Source organism: Marmota monax, unplaced genomic scaffold (assembly GCF_021218885.2).
Source record: "Marmota monax isolate L192 unplaced genomic scaffold, Marmota_monax_Labrador192_F-V1.1 WCK01_AAM20220418_F8-fsc00015, whole genome shotgun sequence".
Classification (NCBI taxonomy): Eukaryota; Metazoa; Chordata; class Mammalia; order Rodentia; family Sciuridae; genus Marmota; species Marmota monax.
The window spans coordinates 11552247-11570585 of NW_026692194.1; the positions used below are offsets into that span (position 1 = coordinate 11552247).

At 42.1% G+C, this 18339-nt stretch overlaps 1 protein-coding gene across 6 annotated transcripts in view; it reads right to left on the reverse strand.

Moving 5' to 3' along the window:
- The window catches only part of Ccdc85a (coiled-coil domain containing 85A), a 187472-nt gene extending 169423 nt beyond the window's left edge, over positions 1-18049 (reverse strand). For 2 of the 6 annotated variants that reach the window (XM_058572985.1, XM_058572981.1), the window contains exons 1-2: positions 16951-18047; positions 8856-9804 (exon numbers count right to left, since the gene is read on the reverse strand). In XM_058572985.1, coding sequence (XP_058428968.1) covers positions 8856-9804; positions 16951-17211 — 1210 coding nt within the window. In that variant the 5' untranslated portion in view covers positions 17212-18047. Of the gene's footprint in view, positions 1-8855; positions 9805-16950 lie in introns of all 6 variants that reach the window. The other 4 variants (XM_058572973.1, XM_058572989.1, XM_046423650.2 and 1 more) reach the window with 4 other exon arrangements.
- Positions 18050-18339: the final 290 nt, after the last annotated feature.

Below are 18339 nucleotides of genomic sequence, written 5' to 3' on the forward strand. Positions count from 1 at the left end.
CCAGAAGTGAACATTTAAGTTCTTATTACAGAAACACCTTGATTATTTGAAGTATGGCCAAGACTTTGAAAGCAAGGATATACCTTGAAAAGCCAACATACTTTTAGAAGGATGAAACATGAACCACACACTAAAGCTATGCACTTTACACATAGAAGGGCACCTCAAGATCATTTATTCTTTCTTCAAATACATGTCTAAGCGGTGTGGTCATCTATTTTCCCAAGCTATAATGATTCATTAGAAACAGAAGAACTTAGACATAATGAGAAAATGAGTTAGGCCTGCTGAGGACATAAAGGGGCATGGCTGAGAGCATGGAGGGTCTGCTTTTTAAGGAGCTATTTAAATGAGAATATCCATCACAGCCATTTAATGTAGACAATTTTACCACTTAAATCACAAGTGGCTAAAATTGGAGACGTTCTAGAGCCTAAGCTCAAACTTTCAGTCTGGAAAGTTCCCATCAGACCCTGTGAGGTTACACAGTAAGATATAACATGTATTTGCTTTGGCAAAAATTGGCTTTGCACTTTTATTTCTGACCAGTGAAACTTGACCAAGATCCCAACAAAATGCTTCTAAGATAGCATATCCTTACTATGATACATGGATCATCCTACATACTTTGTATTTGTATTGCATTTTTTCATGTGTTTATGAATATGCATTCACATATCTGTATTCATTTGGTATTTGTAAAAAGTTGTTACCTGATGAAATAACTCAAGGTTTTCACTTTCCCATCCTTGGTTCTAAATTATTTCAGTTAAAATGAAATGATAAATGCATCACTAATTCAATGATTATGTTGTTTTCTATTATGTCTGCTGAAGATTTGTAATGAGCCAGAACATTTAATTGATTTCAACTGAGTCTATAGGACAGGATCATAATCACTTGAAAGAGATTCTTCATTTAATTTATAACAACTAGCTTATGTGACTGGGTGCCAGATGCATTTGAACATTTGTTAGAATAAACAGAATCAAGTGAATATCTGGCATTGTTTGGATACAATATTATCGTTATCAAAAAGAATATAACTACATGTACACATACTTAAAACTGATAGACAACCTCCTTAGGAAAAAGATTTAAATGTCCCCCTCCCATATTTAAAGAACGTTTATAGCCTTGGGCTATTATTGCCAGTGGAGTTGAAAATCTTAAATTGTGCTAGATAATATCATTCTAAGGTATTTCCTAGGTTTTCCAATAATTAGTACCTCAAATATTTTGCAATTTTCTTAAACTGCACTTCCAATGTTAAGCTTTCTATCTGACTAAATCAAAATGTAGTCTTCTCTTCTGATCGGTGCATTATGCTTTGCACATACAAATGTGGTACAATAAATCAATGCTGTTTTTCAAAACTTCAATTGATGTCCTATCAAAGTGTCTAGAAGGTTCCCAAGTTACTGTATTCAAACTTAAACAACAAAAACTACTATTTATTTTTGTAAGCCTCTATGTGTCAGATTGTACAATAGAAAATATACACAAAGAACCTCAATTAAAATCTGTTTTGGTAGTCCTTAGTTGTAACTGTTGAAATTTCTCTTCCAAGAAATGTTTGATTTCTATTGTCCAAATGCATTCATAAATGATGTTCTGATTTTTTCTAAGCAAAATAAAAGATGTATGAGTGATTATTCATGTGATACTGCACCACTATTAATTCACAGCCTTGCTGCAGAGAAATCCCAATGAGTTCCTCTACTCACAGGTTATCTTACTTCTCACAGACAAGGCCACTTTGTGTTATCAATGTCTTTAGTTACTCATTAATAGCCTGAACAGAAAATAAGCAGCAGTATTAAAATTCAGATTAAAACTTCTTAAGTGGGAGATTTGCAATGCAGCATTCCCTTGTGGGAAATACTCTTTAGCACTACAGGGTTTGCCTGATCTATACTCACTACTAATGTCCATTGCAAATTCCATCTTGATGTGAAGTTTTCAAAAACCAAAGCAGACTCGAACCACACATGTCAATTTCCCCAAAATTAACATAACAACTCCACCTGCAACCCACACTCCAAAGTAGTACATTTTCACATAGTCTTAGCCTAGAGTTGACAGGGCAAAGATTTTTACCAGCTAAAGTCAGTAAGTCCGTCCATCCTTCTCCATCCTGGAACTCAGCAAAGGAAAAAGGAGACACCAACATTCTTCTGCCAGAAGCTTGGGTGTTTCAGACCTTCACTCACACCAACACATCTTGGCAACAGTCCCTTATATAGGGAGTGTGCACCTGATCTACACATTCAATTCACCTGAGGAACACTTTTTGAAAAGTGCCCAAGGTTGGTACCAAATCAACTCAATTTACATCTCCTTGTGCGAGGCTCAACCACAGGTATTTTTCAGAGCCAACGTGCTGTTAATCTGCAGCCACATTGAAAACCACTGCTGTGAAGCAGTGATTTTTTTTTCTTTTTTTTTGGTTGTAGATTGACGCAATATCTTTATATATTTTTATGTGGTGCTGAGATTCGAACACAGTGCCTCATATGTGGGAGGCAAGCACTATACCACTGAGTTACAGCTTAAGCCCCAACTGGTGACATTTTTTATTTACTCATAGGTAAAACCCTGGGATGCTGCTAAACCTCCTAAAATGCATAAGACATCACCTCACACAAAGAATTTTCTGGTCCAAAAGTCATTGCCACTGCTGAGAAGCCCCAAGATACAAGAAGAATTTGGGGGAGAAATACCCTACTCTTTCCAACTCTAGAGTCACTCACAAAGTAAGGAAAGAAATAATAAGAAGTATTCAGGAGGAAGACTTAGAACCCTGGCATTCCAAACAGCAAGGTCAAATGAGTTCTAAGTGGCCCTTTTCTAACACAAGCAAATAATTTCCTTGTGTGTGCTCCCACTGGCGAGGGTGATATTAAAGAAGAGGATGAAGCTGCTATTCACTGGAATGTGCTCGAAGAAAGCAAGAGGAAACAGACAGAACCAGCAGGATGGTTAACCAATTATCTTATTTTTAGAAAGGAAAAATAAACAACACGATACAGAGTGATGGGGTTATTTATTTATTTATTCCTTCTCATTTGCTGATAATCAGCAATATGTGCCTCTGGTGTTAAAATCAAACAATGTTACTAGTTTTTCTTGATAGTGCCTAATGGGCCAGCTGCCTATAAGGGCCCCTAATCATCAGAAGCTTATTATCTGGAAGGTCAACAATCAACAGATATTGCTAGAACCTATACCATCCAAAACACCCAAGGCCTGAGCAGAAATAGGTATCTGTTAAAAAGCAAAGATCTGGCAAAACTCCTTTGGAGGGGAAAATACTTTCACCTTCTAAGAAACTTCAATTCCACTTTGAATTTCAATGGATTAGGTAAGTGAAATCCCCATTCTCAGTAGTTAAGGCCAGTTGTGTACTTTTATAGCTAGAAGTGGATATTCAATTACATATTTGCTAATCTGGAATACAGCAAGCAACTTTAATGAATGTACAAATGCTTTAATGTCTAGATGCGATAAGTGTTGAATGGAACCCTCTACAAACTGGAGGGGGGAAAAAGTAGTTGAACAATAAGTTCCAAAGAAGAAAATGTATTCATGAGGATTTTTTTTTAACCTTAAAGGTTTTTCTGTGTGTTTTTTTTCTGGTTGCATGTGTTGCTTGTGTTTTCTTAATTAGCTATTAATTAACAAAGTTACAGAGGCTTACTTTTAAAACAGAAAAAAAAAATACGTAAAATTCATCTTTGCATTCTAGTTGGAAATTAAGCCACTGGTTTTAATCAAAGGAAACTCCTGGATACCAAGTTCAACTACTTCATCTACTGTGTTTCTCATTGAAAGACAAGAAGATTTAAAGATGGCCAAGGCCCAGTCAACTAAAACAGCAATCCTTTTCATTGACGTTCCCTCAGTGTGCTTAAGTGTGTGTGTTTGGAGAAAATGCATATCTTACAGGTAGGACAATATTCTGCCAGTATATATTTCATCTCTCTGCCTGCCATAATTAAGGCACTCCTTCCTTTTCCTTTCATCTGCTTTTTGTTCCTACAAAAACATGCAAGTGCTGAACCAAAACACTCATAGTTCATCCCAACCCTAAAGGAGGAGCTCTGGAAATGACTCAGCAAATCTGTAATTTGGGATTAACCTCGCTACTACTTCTTATCTGTCTATGCACCAATGATTCAAACAAATTGTGTGGCAATTTTTAAAATGTGAAAAAGCATGTCTTACCATCCATATCAAAAATTAATTTGTAACGGCAGGATAAATACAAACTACCAATGCACAAGTTTATAGGCTGATGATCCATAAACATCTCATTGTGCCACTTCATTTTCCAATTAATTACTGAAATGAAAATGCAATACAAATGTACTATAAATATACTCTGGTGAGGATATCGACTGTCACCAGAAGATCTGAATGACAAAACTTGAAGTAGTCACAAGAATGGGAAAACTTGAAGTAGGCACCAGATGAGAAAATTTAAGAATGAGAAAACTTGAAGTAGACGCAAGAATTAAAACTGCAGTGTGATTCAATAATGTAGCTATTAAATCAAATTTGTCGCTAAATTAAGTTGTTCAATTCTACAAAACATTTGCCTGACCCACCATGTTTACCAGAATTCAGGCAAAAATAAATCATGATGTAATATGATCGTTCTCTACAAATATACCTTGCTTTGTGTAAGGCATTGTTTAAAGGTTATACCTAAAAATTTTTCTTTTAAGTTAAATCGTGCATCGATTAAACTAGAGAAAAACTCCCAACAGAAACCTTAAAAACATTTAACAAAATTCAAGATCCTTTCATGGTAAAAATCATTTCAATTATAGAAGAAATGTACCTCAATACAATAAAGGTAATATGACAAACCTGTAGGTAATGCTATTCTCATCAGTAAAAACTTGAAAGCTTTTCCTCTAAGATGCTCACTCTCACCACTTCTTTTCAACATAGTATTGGAAATCCCTGCCAGAGAAATTAGGCAAAAGAAATAAAAGCCATCCTAATAGGAAAGGAAGAAGAAAATTGTGTCTATTTGCTGATGGTATCATTTTATGTATAGGAAACCCAAGTATCCACCAAAAAACCTGCAGACCTGATAAGCAAATTCAGTAAAATTGCAGGACACAAAAATCAACGTACAAAAATCAGCAGCACTTCTATAAACTAATAATAAACTCTTGGGAAACATAAAAAAATTAAGCATGCATAAATTTAATCTAGGAGGTAAAAGACTTATATCCTGAAATTTATAAAACACTGATGAAAGCAATCGAAGAAAATTCAAATTCAAATAAGCTGAAAGATGTTCTGTGTTCATGGATTGAAGAATTAATATTGTGAAAATGTCCATGTCCACCCAAAGCAATCTAAAGATACAATGCAATCTTTATTAAAATCCCAATGTCATTTTTCACAAAAATGGCAAAATATATCTATATATCCTTAAGTCCATATGGAACCACAGAAGACCCTGAGTAGCCAAAATAATCTTCTACTAAAGGCTAAAGGCATTGCACTTCTCCAATTCAAAACATATTATAAAGCAGTTGTCATCAAATAGCATGGTACTGGCCAAAAAAAAAACAGATTGATGAATGGAATGGAACAGAAACTCCAGAAATAGACCCAAACACTTAGGGTCAAATAATTTTTGACAAAGTTTTCAAGAACTTACAATGGGGACAGGACAGTCTTTTTAATAAATGGCATTGGGGAAACTAGATATCCACATGCAGAAGAATGAAAGATTTTTGTACCAAATACAAAAATCATCATAAAATCTTCAAAATAGATGAATAACTTAAATATAAGACCTGAAACTATAAAATTATTAAAAGGAAAAATAGGGACAAGTTCTATAACACTGGTCTGGGCAATGATTCTTTGGATCTAACCCTAAAAGCACAGCAACAAAAGTAAACATAGAAAAATGGGATCATATCAAACTAGAAAGCCTCTACACAGCAAAAGAAATAATGGAGAAAGTAGAGACAACACACAGAATGAGAGAAAATATCTCCAAGTCATACTTCTTATAAAAGGTTATTGTGCAAAGCATAAAAAGAATTTATAAAGTTGAATACTCTCTAAAGTGTTCAAACAACTCCACAGCAAGAAAACAACCCAAATTTAAAAATGGGCAAAAGATTGAACAACATTTCTCAAAAGGTCTATAAATGGAATACAGGAATACAAACAAATGTTCAGCATCATTAATTGTTAGAGAAATGCAAATTGAGACTATAATGAGATGTCACCTCACACCTGGTAAGGTGATTTTATCAACAGGTTGCAAGATAAATGTTGGAGAGGATGTTGAGTAAAGGGAACTCATACAATGTTGGTGGGAACATAAATTAGTATAGCTATTATGGAAGATGGTTCAGAAGTTCCTCAAAAAATTAAATATAGAATGATTATATGACCCAGTAATCCTACTTCTGGATATACTTCCAAAGTAACTGAAATAAATATGTAGAAGGAATATCCGTACTACCACATTTATTTCATCATGTAGTCACAATAGCAGGGATTTGGACTTGATCTAAGTGTCCATCCATGGATGAATGGATAAAGGAAATGTGGAATATATAGAAGATAGAATACTAGTCAACCATAAAAAAAGGGAATCCTTCATTTGCAACACCATGATAAAAATGAAGGATATTATATTAATTGAAATAAGTCAGATACAAAAAGACAAATGTCACATGATCTCACTTATCCACAGGATCCACTCAAGTGGAAGTCACAGAAGTATATGGTAGAATACTGGTCATCAGAGGCTGGGATAGTGGGAAAGGAGAAAATGTGGAGTTGTTCATTAAAGGGCACAAAATTTCAGACAGGAGGAATAGATTTTGAGACCTTGATGACCATAGTCAACAACAATGTACATCTCAAAATAACTAAGAAAGTGCATTCCAAATGTCATATAAAAATATCATCAAGGTAATGTATGTTAATTAGCTTAATTTAATCATTCCACATTGTATACATAGATCAAAACATTCCATTGTACCCAACAAGTATATACAATTATAATTTCTCAGTCAAAAATAATAATATTCAAGAATAATAATGGAAGAATTATTTATTAAGTGAACCACCTGCCGCTAGCTATTGGGTTTTTTGTTTTATTTTGTTTTGTTTTAGTTTAAGTTACTTCTACAGCTCATTAAAATGTAATCACAAAATGGAAAAGCCCTTAACTATCTCCCCACTGACCCATTACAGCCCCTGAAGACAAGTGTCATGGCCAATGACCCATCTCATGATAATAACACAACTAAAATATCTTTTTAAATGAGTTTTATCTCTTCTGGAGACCTGCATAGCCAAGCCCCCCCCCCCCCAAAGCCACTGGTGCACAGCTGCTGTGGCTCTTGGCAACAGTGAGTGTAGTAGGTTCAGTTAACTTGGTCCAGACACCAGCCAGCCAGGCCTCCAGGAAGCAGGTGAATTGGTTTCTCCCTGCAGCCTCTTAACACAAACAACCCAGAAAGCAGTAGCTTCCTATCCCTCCCCTCCCTCTTTCTAGTTCCATTTGCACTAAAAAGAACACTGGCTGCATTAGAAGCCAAGCTTCCGGAGTCAATTTTCAGCACTATGAGAAAAGGATTAGGCTGAAAAGGAATCCAACAGGTAAATCCCCAAGTACAATATTGAAAATTTACCCCTTTGTGTCACTGCTAAAACCGGCAGCCTCTTCCACAACTGCTCAGAGCTAGCTGCACATAAACTCTATAGAGCAGCTCCCAAATAGAGGCGGGGGGAAAAAACTCAGTTGTTTTGAATGAAAAGTTCCACATTTATAAAAACCAATCACTTTAAGCTTCAACCCAAGGATAGGTAACACAAAAGAAGTGTAAGGTTTGTGGGGGGAGGTGGGTTATTGTGGTTGTGGATTTTCGAGAGTGTGTGTGTATGTGTGTTGCTTGTTTGGTTTTTGATTTGTTTTCTTTAAGAAATGATTTCTTTCTCTCTTGAGTTCAAAGTAGTTTCAGAACCAAGATGCAGAAAATTAAGCCTCTTCCAAAAGGTTTAAAAGCTCAGGTTTAGTGCTGCCTCAGCAAATGCAGTGGATGTTATGCTTTGGAAATCAAAGGAGTGTCCAAGCACATCTGTACATTTTAAAGAGGTACATTTAAATGACCCATAAAGATTCTTATGTAATGTAGAAGAGCATACTGTCCAGAATATGTTTAGGAGGGTTTGGTTAGAGGGTTGGTGAGTTTTGGGTGAGTAGGAAAGGGAATTATCTGATACATTTTTAGATACAAATAAAAATCACAGATTCATGCTACCACCCCCAACACAATGGGAAAATTTCTCAAGATTAAGGAACATTTATAAGCACTCAAGCAAAGTAGCATCAAGTCTGCATCAAGGGACACCATATTTATTTTTCAACGTGTCTTTTCAACATAAATATTGATTTCTTCCTGAACATAAGATACTAGCTTGGATTCAGGACCTGCTCAGACTTCATTCAACAAGTGAGCCCGAGTAGGAAACCTCATACAATTCAATAAAGGTCAAGAGGGAAGAATCTATTTTTATCTCCAATATTTAGATTTCACCCAGGCAACTCAGGGTCCCAGGGAATTACTGTTCCTGTCCCTCCTCTAATCCCTCACCCCCCAACCTTCTTCAGGCTTACTTGACTGATAACTGTATTAAACAAAAACAAATTGAGGGGAAGAAACACACATCATAATTCCAGAGCCAATGCCTCTTCCTCCTCCCAATCCACCCCTTTCCAGCATGGCTGGAAAGCCCTTGGTCATTCAGAACTCTACTGAGTTGCCCCAGTCAACGCAGTTCCCCAGCACGTACTGACCCACCGTTCATGCCACTGTAGACATTCCGGTGATGGAGTGACGCGTCCTCCTGCGCCTGTCGTCTGAGGGTGCCCTCCCTGCTGCCTCCACCACTGCCTCCGCCTCCGTGTTTGTGATCAGGGCTCCCCCCAAAATGCTGTTTGAGATGCTCGGGGCTGGTGCCCCTGGCTCTGGGTAGGTGCTCCAGACTCCCACCAAGGGCATGTTTCTGAAGATGCTCGGGACTCCCTCCGCTGTGCCTGGCGTGTTCCGGGCTGCCCCCTGGCCTGTGCTTCTGGAAATGTTCTGGACTCCCGCTCAGCACGTGTTTGGGCAGCATTTCAGGACTGCTTCCAGGGTGTGGGTGCCTTTGCTGTTCCGGGCTACCCTTGCACAATGGTTTGTGGTGCTCGGGGCTGGGTCCTTTGAGTGCTTTGGGGTGATCTGGGGTCCCGGAGGCCCTGGGTTTCTGTAGATGTTCAGGGCTGGCGCTTCTGTGCTTGGAGTGCTCCGGGCTGCCCTCACTCCGGGGCTTCTGCAGGTGCTCAGGGCTGCCACCGCTTGCGTGGTGCTTGTGGTGGTCAGGGCTGTCAGTGCTGCCAGTGCTGGAGGTGCTGCTGCCATCGCCCACATCCCGCACATACGGTGCGGTGGAGGCAGTGAGTTGGCACAGGCTGGCCTGGCTGTCAATGGAGCAGCGGCTGCCGGCGCAGCCCGCACCCTTCTCCTCGTCCAGGAGCACGCAGAGTTCCTTGAGCTCCATGTTCTCCTTCACCACCTCCTCCTGCTTCACCTCCAGCTCCTTCAGCTTCTGCAGATATAAGGCCACTTCCTTGTGCATCACCCCAGCAGTGTAGCGGCCTAGTCTCTGCCACTCCCGGGACACCCTCTTGCCTTTCTGCCTGTCATCATCCAGGAAACAGCAGAGGTCCCTCAGTTCCTGGTTGTCCTCCTGGAGTTTCTGGTTGATATCCTGAAAAAAGACAGAGAACCATTCTAGGGAGGTACACATAGGAGACCTCATTAGGCCAGACTTCCCAGGAGCCAGAGAATGTGGAAATGCTAAATTCTCCAGGAAATTGCCAGAGGAGGTAGGAAGGTGAAAAGAAACTGAAGATTTTTAAGTTATCCTTAAAAGTTAAAAAATAATAGGCATTGATCATGTTCCCTGCACAATACTTTACTTGCATTATTTTATCTAATATTCACCTAAACACATAATGGATAATAATTATTATGGTTCTGAAGGGGACCCATAGATGGGAAAATGACTTCTCAAAGCTTAACTCATCCAAAGATCATCTAGACAGTATTTAGAGAACAGCCAGTTAATTAACAGGGAACCAGTCGATAGAAAAACAAGGTTCCCCCTACCCCACCCTCTAGAAAGAAAGATGGCTACTTGCCACCTACTAAACATTTAAAAACTCTGAGGCAGCAGGGCTTTCAACAGAGCAATCGAAGGACTACTTAATTTTTAGCCCACAATATGGAATGAGCAACCCCAATCCCCCCACTAGGGAAAGGCACAATTGCCCTCTAGTGGCATTTCAGTCCTGCACATCCAACCCATTTGCCATACCCAAACAAATATTTCCCAAGCATCTGACACTTGAGCCTCAAGGACCTCTTGATATACAACACCCCTTCCCAAATTACACGTTTCAGCAAATCCCACCTCCACCTATGCTCTTCTTAAGAACCTGTAGTTATCCCTGGCATCTCCTCCCTCACCTTCTACTTCCAAGCCAAACAAGTTTTGGGACTTGATTTCCAAATTTAAGTTCATCTAGTCACTCCCGTGTTTAAAAAAAAAACTTTGAATAGCTTCTCATTTCCTTTAGAATAACAATGTGCAAGATCCTTCAATTCTCACAAGATCCCAAATGCTATGACTTGCTCTACTTCTCTAGCATAGATGGTGATCCATTTGTTCATTCACAAAGATGTAGTAAAGCATCTATTATGTGCCAGAAACCAGCCAAAGTGGTATGGATATATGGATATATCAGTAGAGATAGCAGACACCTTCACATCCCCCAGTTTTCATTCTGGTGGAAAAGAATAGGAAACACACACACACACACACACACACACACAAGCAAAGCACATAATGGGTCATAATGAAAGATTCTGGGGTAAAAACTAAAGCAGATTAAAAATTACTACTTTTCAAGAGAAGGTGTCTCTATAGGAAAGGGAAACATTTAAAGCAAAGACCTCAGTGAAATGAAAGAGCAAACATGTCAGTGAAGCTGATCCCAGGCAGAGACAAGGCAAGTACAAAAGCCCCTGAAAGGACATGACAGCAAAAGCCCAAGTCACAGGGAAGCCACTATGTAAAGCACAGAGATAAGGAAGGTCTGAGTTGTCAGGGACTGAATAGTGGTCAGACTTTGGGTTGTTGAAGAGCTGAGAGTAGAGGAATGACATATGATTCATTTTGTGAAGAACCATCATAGTTCAGTGTAAAAAAGCAGCCAGCTGGGTTGGGGAGGGGAGAGCAGGGAGGGAAACAGGACAAAATGGCCACCAGACCAGCAAGGAGACTACTAGGCTGGTCCAGGTGGGAGATGATGATAGCTTGGATAGGTGGCTTGCAGGGCAGAAGGTGAGCATCACACATTAAGCACCCCCAACCTACCAAAGGGGAAGGCCTTCTCCTTTTTCACTTGCAATGCTTTCTTTCCCCAGCCTTCTACACAGCCATCAGGGTTCATTTTACGTCACTCCCCCATAGAAGACATTCTGAAGAAGGGCCACCCCAATATAAAGAAGGTCTACCTCTATGCTCTATATCACCCCTTAGACTTCGCCTCTGTCATACTTACTACAATACTGCCATGTATGCCTGCTAATTCAAGTCTCCACCCTCACTAGAGTCATGAGAATGGGAACCTCATCTATTCCACTCCCCTGTGCATGCAGAATGCAGTACACCCATTGTAGGTACCCCAAACTAAGAAATTGAAACATGCATTATGCCATTCCTACTTGCTCTCCATTCACACATATAGTGAAAGAAGCATCAGGGTTTGATAGAAATGATATACAGGCAGCTGTGGGACTGCTACCTAAGAGTTACCCTGTTTTTCCAAGCCTGAAATCCTCTGGTCTTGCAATTTCATCATCCAATCCAGAACCTGAGGTTCTCAGAGAGGGGACTTACTTCTTTTAAACTGAGGTTGATTCCCATACTTCCCCTGATATTGACTAGTAAATACACTTGAAAACATCTGCCAACCATATCCTTCACTTCCTGACATTAACAAGGCCTAAGATGAAAGGGAATTTTGAGGCTTGAGGAAGAAGCCTATGCAGCTTCGTTTCTAACTCCAGTTGTAACTCTTGGCGTTACCAACAACTCCATTTCCTTGTTTCCAATGCCGGCCTCTTCCTTTTGCTTTCCATGGCCCCTTTATGACTAGGACCTGATGTTTGCCAACAGTTTCCTAGCTGGCCTTTCTGCCTTAGTCTTGCCTCCCCCACTCCAATCCAAGCACTCCTTGGCCTGCTGAACCAGACTGATCTTCAACTTCAAAAACATTTCCTGAATGTTTTGCTTCTGCTGCTAACCAACCTCCAACACCTTCCCTTTGCCAAGAAGTGAATAAACCCCTGGGCCAAGCCTAAAAGGATTTTTCTGCCTTTCCACCTTTAGCTCCTTCTGTCAACTAGTTTTGAACCCTGAGAATACCATGCATTCCAGCTACAAGTATCACCTTCCTGCCTGTATGAACTTATTTCAAAGGACAGATTTCTCTGAGAAGTCTCCCCCTGCATGGAACACCACCCCATGAATAAATGAATGAAGTAACATCCCTCCTGTTGTTAATGCCTGAAACACACTTTAGCATTCATTGGGCATCAGTTATCTCCTTTCTCATATAGATAACATAGCTTCTAGAAGGCAGAGGAGAAGTCTGATGTCTTTTTGGGGGGGTGGGGGGACATTTGCAACATTTATTATGGTACCTTGAATATAGTGGGTGTTTAATATGTGTTTAATACGTGTTCTTGGATTGATCAACCCTTTAAAAGCCCTAGGCTTGGGACCAAAAAAGTCTACAGCAACCCTAATATTGTATACACCTAAAATGAGCTAATAAAAATAAAGAAATAAATAAAATTTTTTAATGGGGGGAAAAAAAGGCTACAGCTGTAACTACTGAAAAAGGGCTTCTTACAATTGTTTTCAGTGAGCCCTGCCATGTTGGAGTCCACAATAGTAAGAGGATAAATTATCCCTTGATGCAGATGCTTTAGAGAAAATCAGAAGCTGTGGATATTCAGAGAAAATAATACTAAACAAAATTAATCTTTCTAAGCTTCAAAAAATTATTCACCATTTAGTTTAATCCTGGCATTTGATAGAAAGTTCAAGTCATGTTCTTCTTCATCTGAATGAATCTACATCTGAAAACACTTCCTTTTGACTATCCCCACAGCTACTCCTGATTTCTCTAGAACGGGAATGCAAACTGGAATTCCAAAGGCTTCTCAGTTAATGTCCTCTCTAATTAATGTCCTCTCCAAAGAACCTAAAACAGTCCTTTCTCAGTATTCCAGGAGGGTGGCTGGGAGCAGGTATGGGCCCATTCACTTTATTTTATCACAGCTCCTTCCTATTATTAATTTTCTCAGGAATATTATTTAGTTACTAATTTGGGGATATTTCCTTCACCCTCTGATGCCCAGCTAAGCAACCAGCTTGATAATAACCTTATGAGCTGGTTCTTCAAATCTTCCTCATTAAGACTTGGAATTTCGAGTTACAGTAGATGGGGTAGAGAGAGATGATGGGAGGGGAGGGGAGAAGGGATAGGAAGGGAATAGGAAGGGCAGCAGAATACAACAGATACTAGTATGACAGTATGTATAAACGTGATTGTATAACCAATGTGATCCTGCAATCTGTACACATGGGAAAAAATAAAAATTCATACCTCATTTGAATCAAATGTATGATATATGATATGTCAAGATCATTATAATGTTTTGAGCAACTAATTAAAAAAAAGACTTGGAATTTCTTTTTCCAAACCCTAAGTGTTCTTCTGACATCACCATAGTCCAATAGATGTTATCCCAGTGACTAAAGTGGACTTTTAAACCTTGAAGTCCATCTCCTAGAATACCACCCAAACTTTCAATCTTCTGCCTGCAGACTATGAAGAACTGCATCTATGATTAAAGAAATGTTCTAATTTGTTCTTTCTTCTTACTGCAGGATTAGGGGAAGGGTTTGATGTGTTAGGGAGCAAGTAGAGAAATTAATGAAATTCAGACAACAAATCGACAGAGATTCAGTTGCCCTAGAATCATCCCCCCAACGGGATTCTGGGCCAGAGTAACCTGAAGGTTGGTATATGCTCAATAATACAAAGAAATGTTTCTCAGGAATCCAGCACCCTAATCTCCTTTCTCCATCCCTTTTGAGTTCACACATTCTAATCAAAGAATGTCAACTACCCAAGGAAGAAGAAAGTAGACCTATTTCCAACATTTTAATCTGTGTGACTTTGAGAAAGCTAACTAGGCTCACTGAGCTTCTGCATCTGGGTATCACTTACTCTTCACAAAACTTAGTATGGAATCAAAATCCCTATTGAGCAGATGAGAAAAAGACTCAGAGAGGTTAACAGTTTGCCCATGCTGACAAATCATACAGCTGCAGTCCTATGTACTAGCCTTAAAAATATTTAGATATAATGTCAATGTCAGTTCACAGAAAGGGGCACAGCAAAGAAAAGTGTTGTGGCCTTCATTATCCTACCTTTACACCTCTTAATGCAGAGTATCCAACCATAGAGGCCCAAATATAAAATCTCTTTTTCTTATGGTTAAGACAAAATAAATAAGTATACCTACCATTAATTCAGTCAATCATGTTTCTGATTGCTGCAGTGTCTAAGGAAGCTCTGAGGCCAAATGCTGAAGAGAAGGGAGAATATTTATCTCTCAGCAGAGCCTTAACCCCATGGCACCCTCAGGCCACCTCCTGAATTTACCCAGGGCTGACATCAAAAGAGTATACTCTGCCACAGAAAGTAACTACCTCCATCATTTCTGAACTTGATAGAGATAGGCTAGGGAGTCTTTTAATGCCAGGTCATGAATCTAGGCCACAGGGAAACTTTCTTACCTGGTTGCCACTTTTAACTGGCCAAACAGCTGTTTCTCTAAATGAGGCTCCTCCAGTAAAGAACAGGCAGCCCACCACCCAGACCCCTCCCCACTCACACCTAGACCCTCATACACACTCAAGTCCACACAACCTAAAAGAATGTTGAAGAATTTCTTAAGCTATTATATTGATTCTTCATAGCATTAAATATTCAGGAAATTAATTGATTAAGTAATTTAAAACTTTCCCAAGCCACATCATGGTTCAAACCTTGGAAGATTAAATTGGAGAGAATTAATACCACTGTCTAGCTTTGCCTAAGAAACCCAGACCTGGAAATTAATGACTATGCATGTATATGTCCTCTCCTGATGACTCTAACCACCATATTTTGCAGTCAAGTCCAGTATTAAACCTTTCCCTGTGTGATCATAACTTACTGTCACAACATCATAGGAAATGATTCTTATCATTTGCATTTTATTGATGAATAAAATAAAGATCTGACAAATTAATTAGCCAAGCTCACCTTTCTGGCAGATGCAGACTTTAGATTCAAATCCACCTCTGATATTCCTTCTCACTATTTTAGCCTACTTCTATTCCCCAAAGTGCCTGGTTCTTAATAAATACTCCATTAGTAATGAATTAAAATAAAGAAGAGAGCAAGCCTTGGGATTTCTCTAACCATGGAATCTTCCTTATTACACCCTCTCTAGGGACTATATGACAGCGAGTTTGGGTCTCTGGGAAGGGCCATTTTCACCCACACTGACTTTAGCACACAGGTGAGTCTTGGTCACCCGGCCCCTCCCACCCCTCTTTGCCCCAAAATCCCAGGGCATGAGGCAATTAACCGAACAGAGTCCACTGCCTGAGAAGTGGGGTGGAAGTGGAAAGGGACAAGAACAGCTTGTGCCTGCGGGAATCTGCTCCCTGAGGTCTCTACAGTGATTTCGTTTGTGTCTGGCTTCCTATAAACAAAAGCAGAACAATGAGAGGAAGGAATACCAGGAGGCACCAGGCAAGCCTTGAGGAGAGGAAGTTTGCAGTGCCTGCCGGCAGGGCGGTTCCCGGTCACCCTGCCACCAGGTCTGCTACAGCCTTGTGGGCATGCTGCCGGCACACACAGAGATTTCCAAGGAGAAAAGTTAGGTTAGTGGGGCTTGGGGATTCCCCCCTCCTTTTGCTATGGGCAGAAAGATGACGGGATCAAAAAGAAAGCATTACTGCCCGACACTTGGGTACCCTTTCAAAACCTTGACCCCTCCATATTGAGTCCTTTGCTGCCTCCCCCTTCTTTACACGCTGGATAAAATTAAAATCAAATTAGGGGTAAACTGGGGAGGGGAGTAAGGCAACTCCAGGTGACGTTAGCCGAAGTGGAGGTGAGAGCACAAAAGCTAGGAGTCTACTTGAAGGCAGAACTTAAGATCCTCTGCACCCGGTAACACACACGCAGGCTCCAAGGGTGGCGCCCGCGTCTTCTCTCTGGACACCCCCACCCCCCACCCCTTCTCTCGGCAGTGGTGCCCTTTCATCGCCCTCTGCTCAGCAGAGAGCTGGTGGCGCCAGGGCAGCCATATCCCTGACCCCCCAAGTCTTAGATGCCCTGATCTTTCTCCTTTGCTCTCCTTTCCCCCTGGTTGGCTATAACCCGGCTCCCCAAAGCATCGACTTTACAGGGTCCTTTGGAAATTAAAGGTTTTGCGTGCCCATCAGGTCCCCACCCCGCCCCGATTTTCAGCATTCTAGGCGCCTTCTCTACTGGCTTCGAAGGACCCTAGAGAGCCTCGAAGCTGGCGCGCCCCATATGGAGAAAACGAGGCAAGCAAAAGCCTCCAAAGTTTGAAAAACTTTCCTAAGGGCTGAGGATGAGGGTGAGGGGTGCTGACTGGGAGAAAGGGGAGAATCGCCTGTTGAAGGAGCGAGAGAAAGTTTGCCTTCCCCCCTTCCCAGTGCACCCCGCTCCCCGTTTGACCCTGCGCTCACCTTGAGCCCGCGGATTTCTCCGAGATGCAGCTGCAGGCGACGGTTCACCTCACGGATGAGGTTGCTGTGGTCCAGCATCGCGCTCACCTTCTCTGCCTCAGCGCGCCGCAAGCTGCGGATCAGCTCCTCCTTGCTCCACTGCAGCAGCTCTTCGTCTGATACTTTGGACAGATCCTCCACCGCGGCGGCGGGGGATGTACCAGCCGGGGCTGGGGGACAACTTTCTGTCGCCGCCCCTGTGCCTCCAGCAGCCTTCGACATGGTCTGGCGCGGTGGCAGGTGCGAGTGGGTGGAAGAGGCAAAGCGACTCGCGAAGACGCGGGCGAAGCGGGGCCGCCTCCGCCCACACGCCTGTGCGCTCTGGAGAGTCAGCGGCACCGCCCGGGGACCGCTGCGTTGGGGCGGCGGTGGTCGCGCTGGGCGTCCATCCTACCTTGCCATCCCCTTGCGCGCACCCGCAATGCCCCAGGGCTGGGCAGTCAACTGCGGGTTGGTGCTTTGGCCGGTTTCAACTCCGCGCAAGTCCATGGTGAGCGACGTCAGGGAGCCGGCTCCCACGCGGGAAAACCTTGAGTACCGGCGGGGGCATCCAGGGGACTGCGCCCTCGAATGAATCCCCTGCCCTCTCCTCCGCCCTACACACACTCTCTCTCTCTCTCTCTCTCTCTCTCTCTCTCTCTCTCTCTCTCTCTCTCTCTCTCTCTCTCTCATACACACACACACACACACACGCACTTGCCTCCCCCTTTCCCAGCTGCAGACCCTGGGGGTCCTCTTCTTTCCTAGAGGTGCAGGGTGCCCCGGACTGCTCTTAGCACGCCATCGCCGCTGCCCGAAGGCTCGGCGCGGCTGGCCGGCTGTGCTCCTCCTGCTGCCTGCGCTGCGCCTGCCGCTGCTCCAAGGCTGCTCCGGGAAGCCTTGCAAAGAGCTGAGATGGGGAGGGTGGGGGGCCGGTAAGAGGAGGAGCCTAGAGCCGGGGACCTCCGGAGCCCGCAGCAGCTCTCCCGCGGGCCAGACGCTACTGCCGCCCGACTGTCACCCAGGTCCCAGAGAAGCGCTCCTCGCTATCCCACCCGGGAAGGCTGGGGGCGCGCCTCCTGGAGCGCTGGGGTGCGGGTGGGGTTGATATAAAAGAGCAGGTGCGGAGCTGTGGTCGCCTGGGCTTTGAGAGGCTCGCGCGCGCCACCCTGTGACCAAAGGCGCTCCCTCCTCAGCCCCCAGCAGGACAGGCTTGTCACCAGGCAGGGAAACAGCTGCCAATCAAAAGAGAGGTGCTTGGTATTTGAAGGGACTGGGGATCAGGAAAAATGGGGTAGCAGGACCTGAGGAATAACCGACCATGTGCACTTTGGATAATAGGAGAAAAGGTAAGAAAAAAAAAAAAAGGAG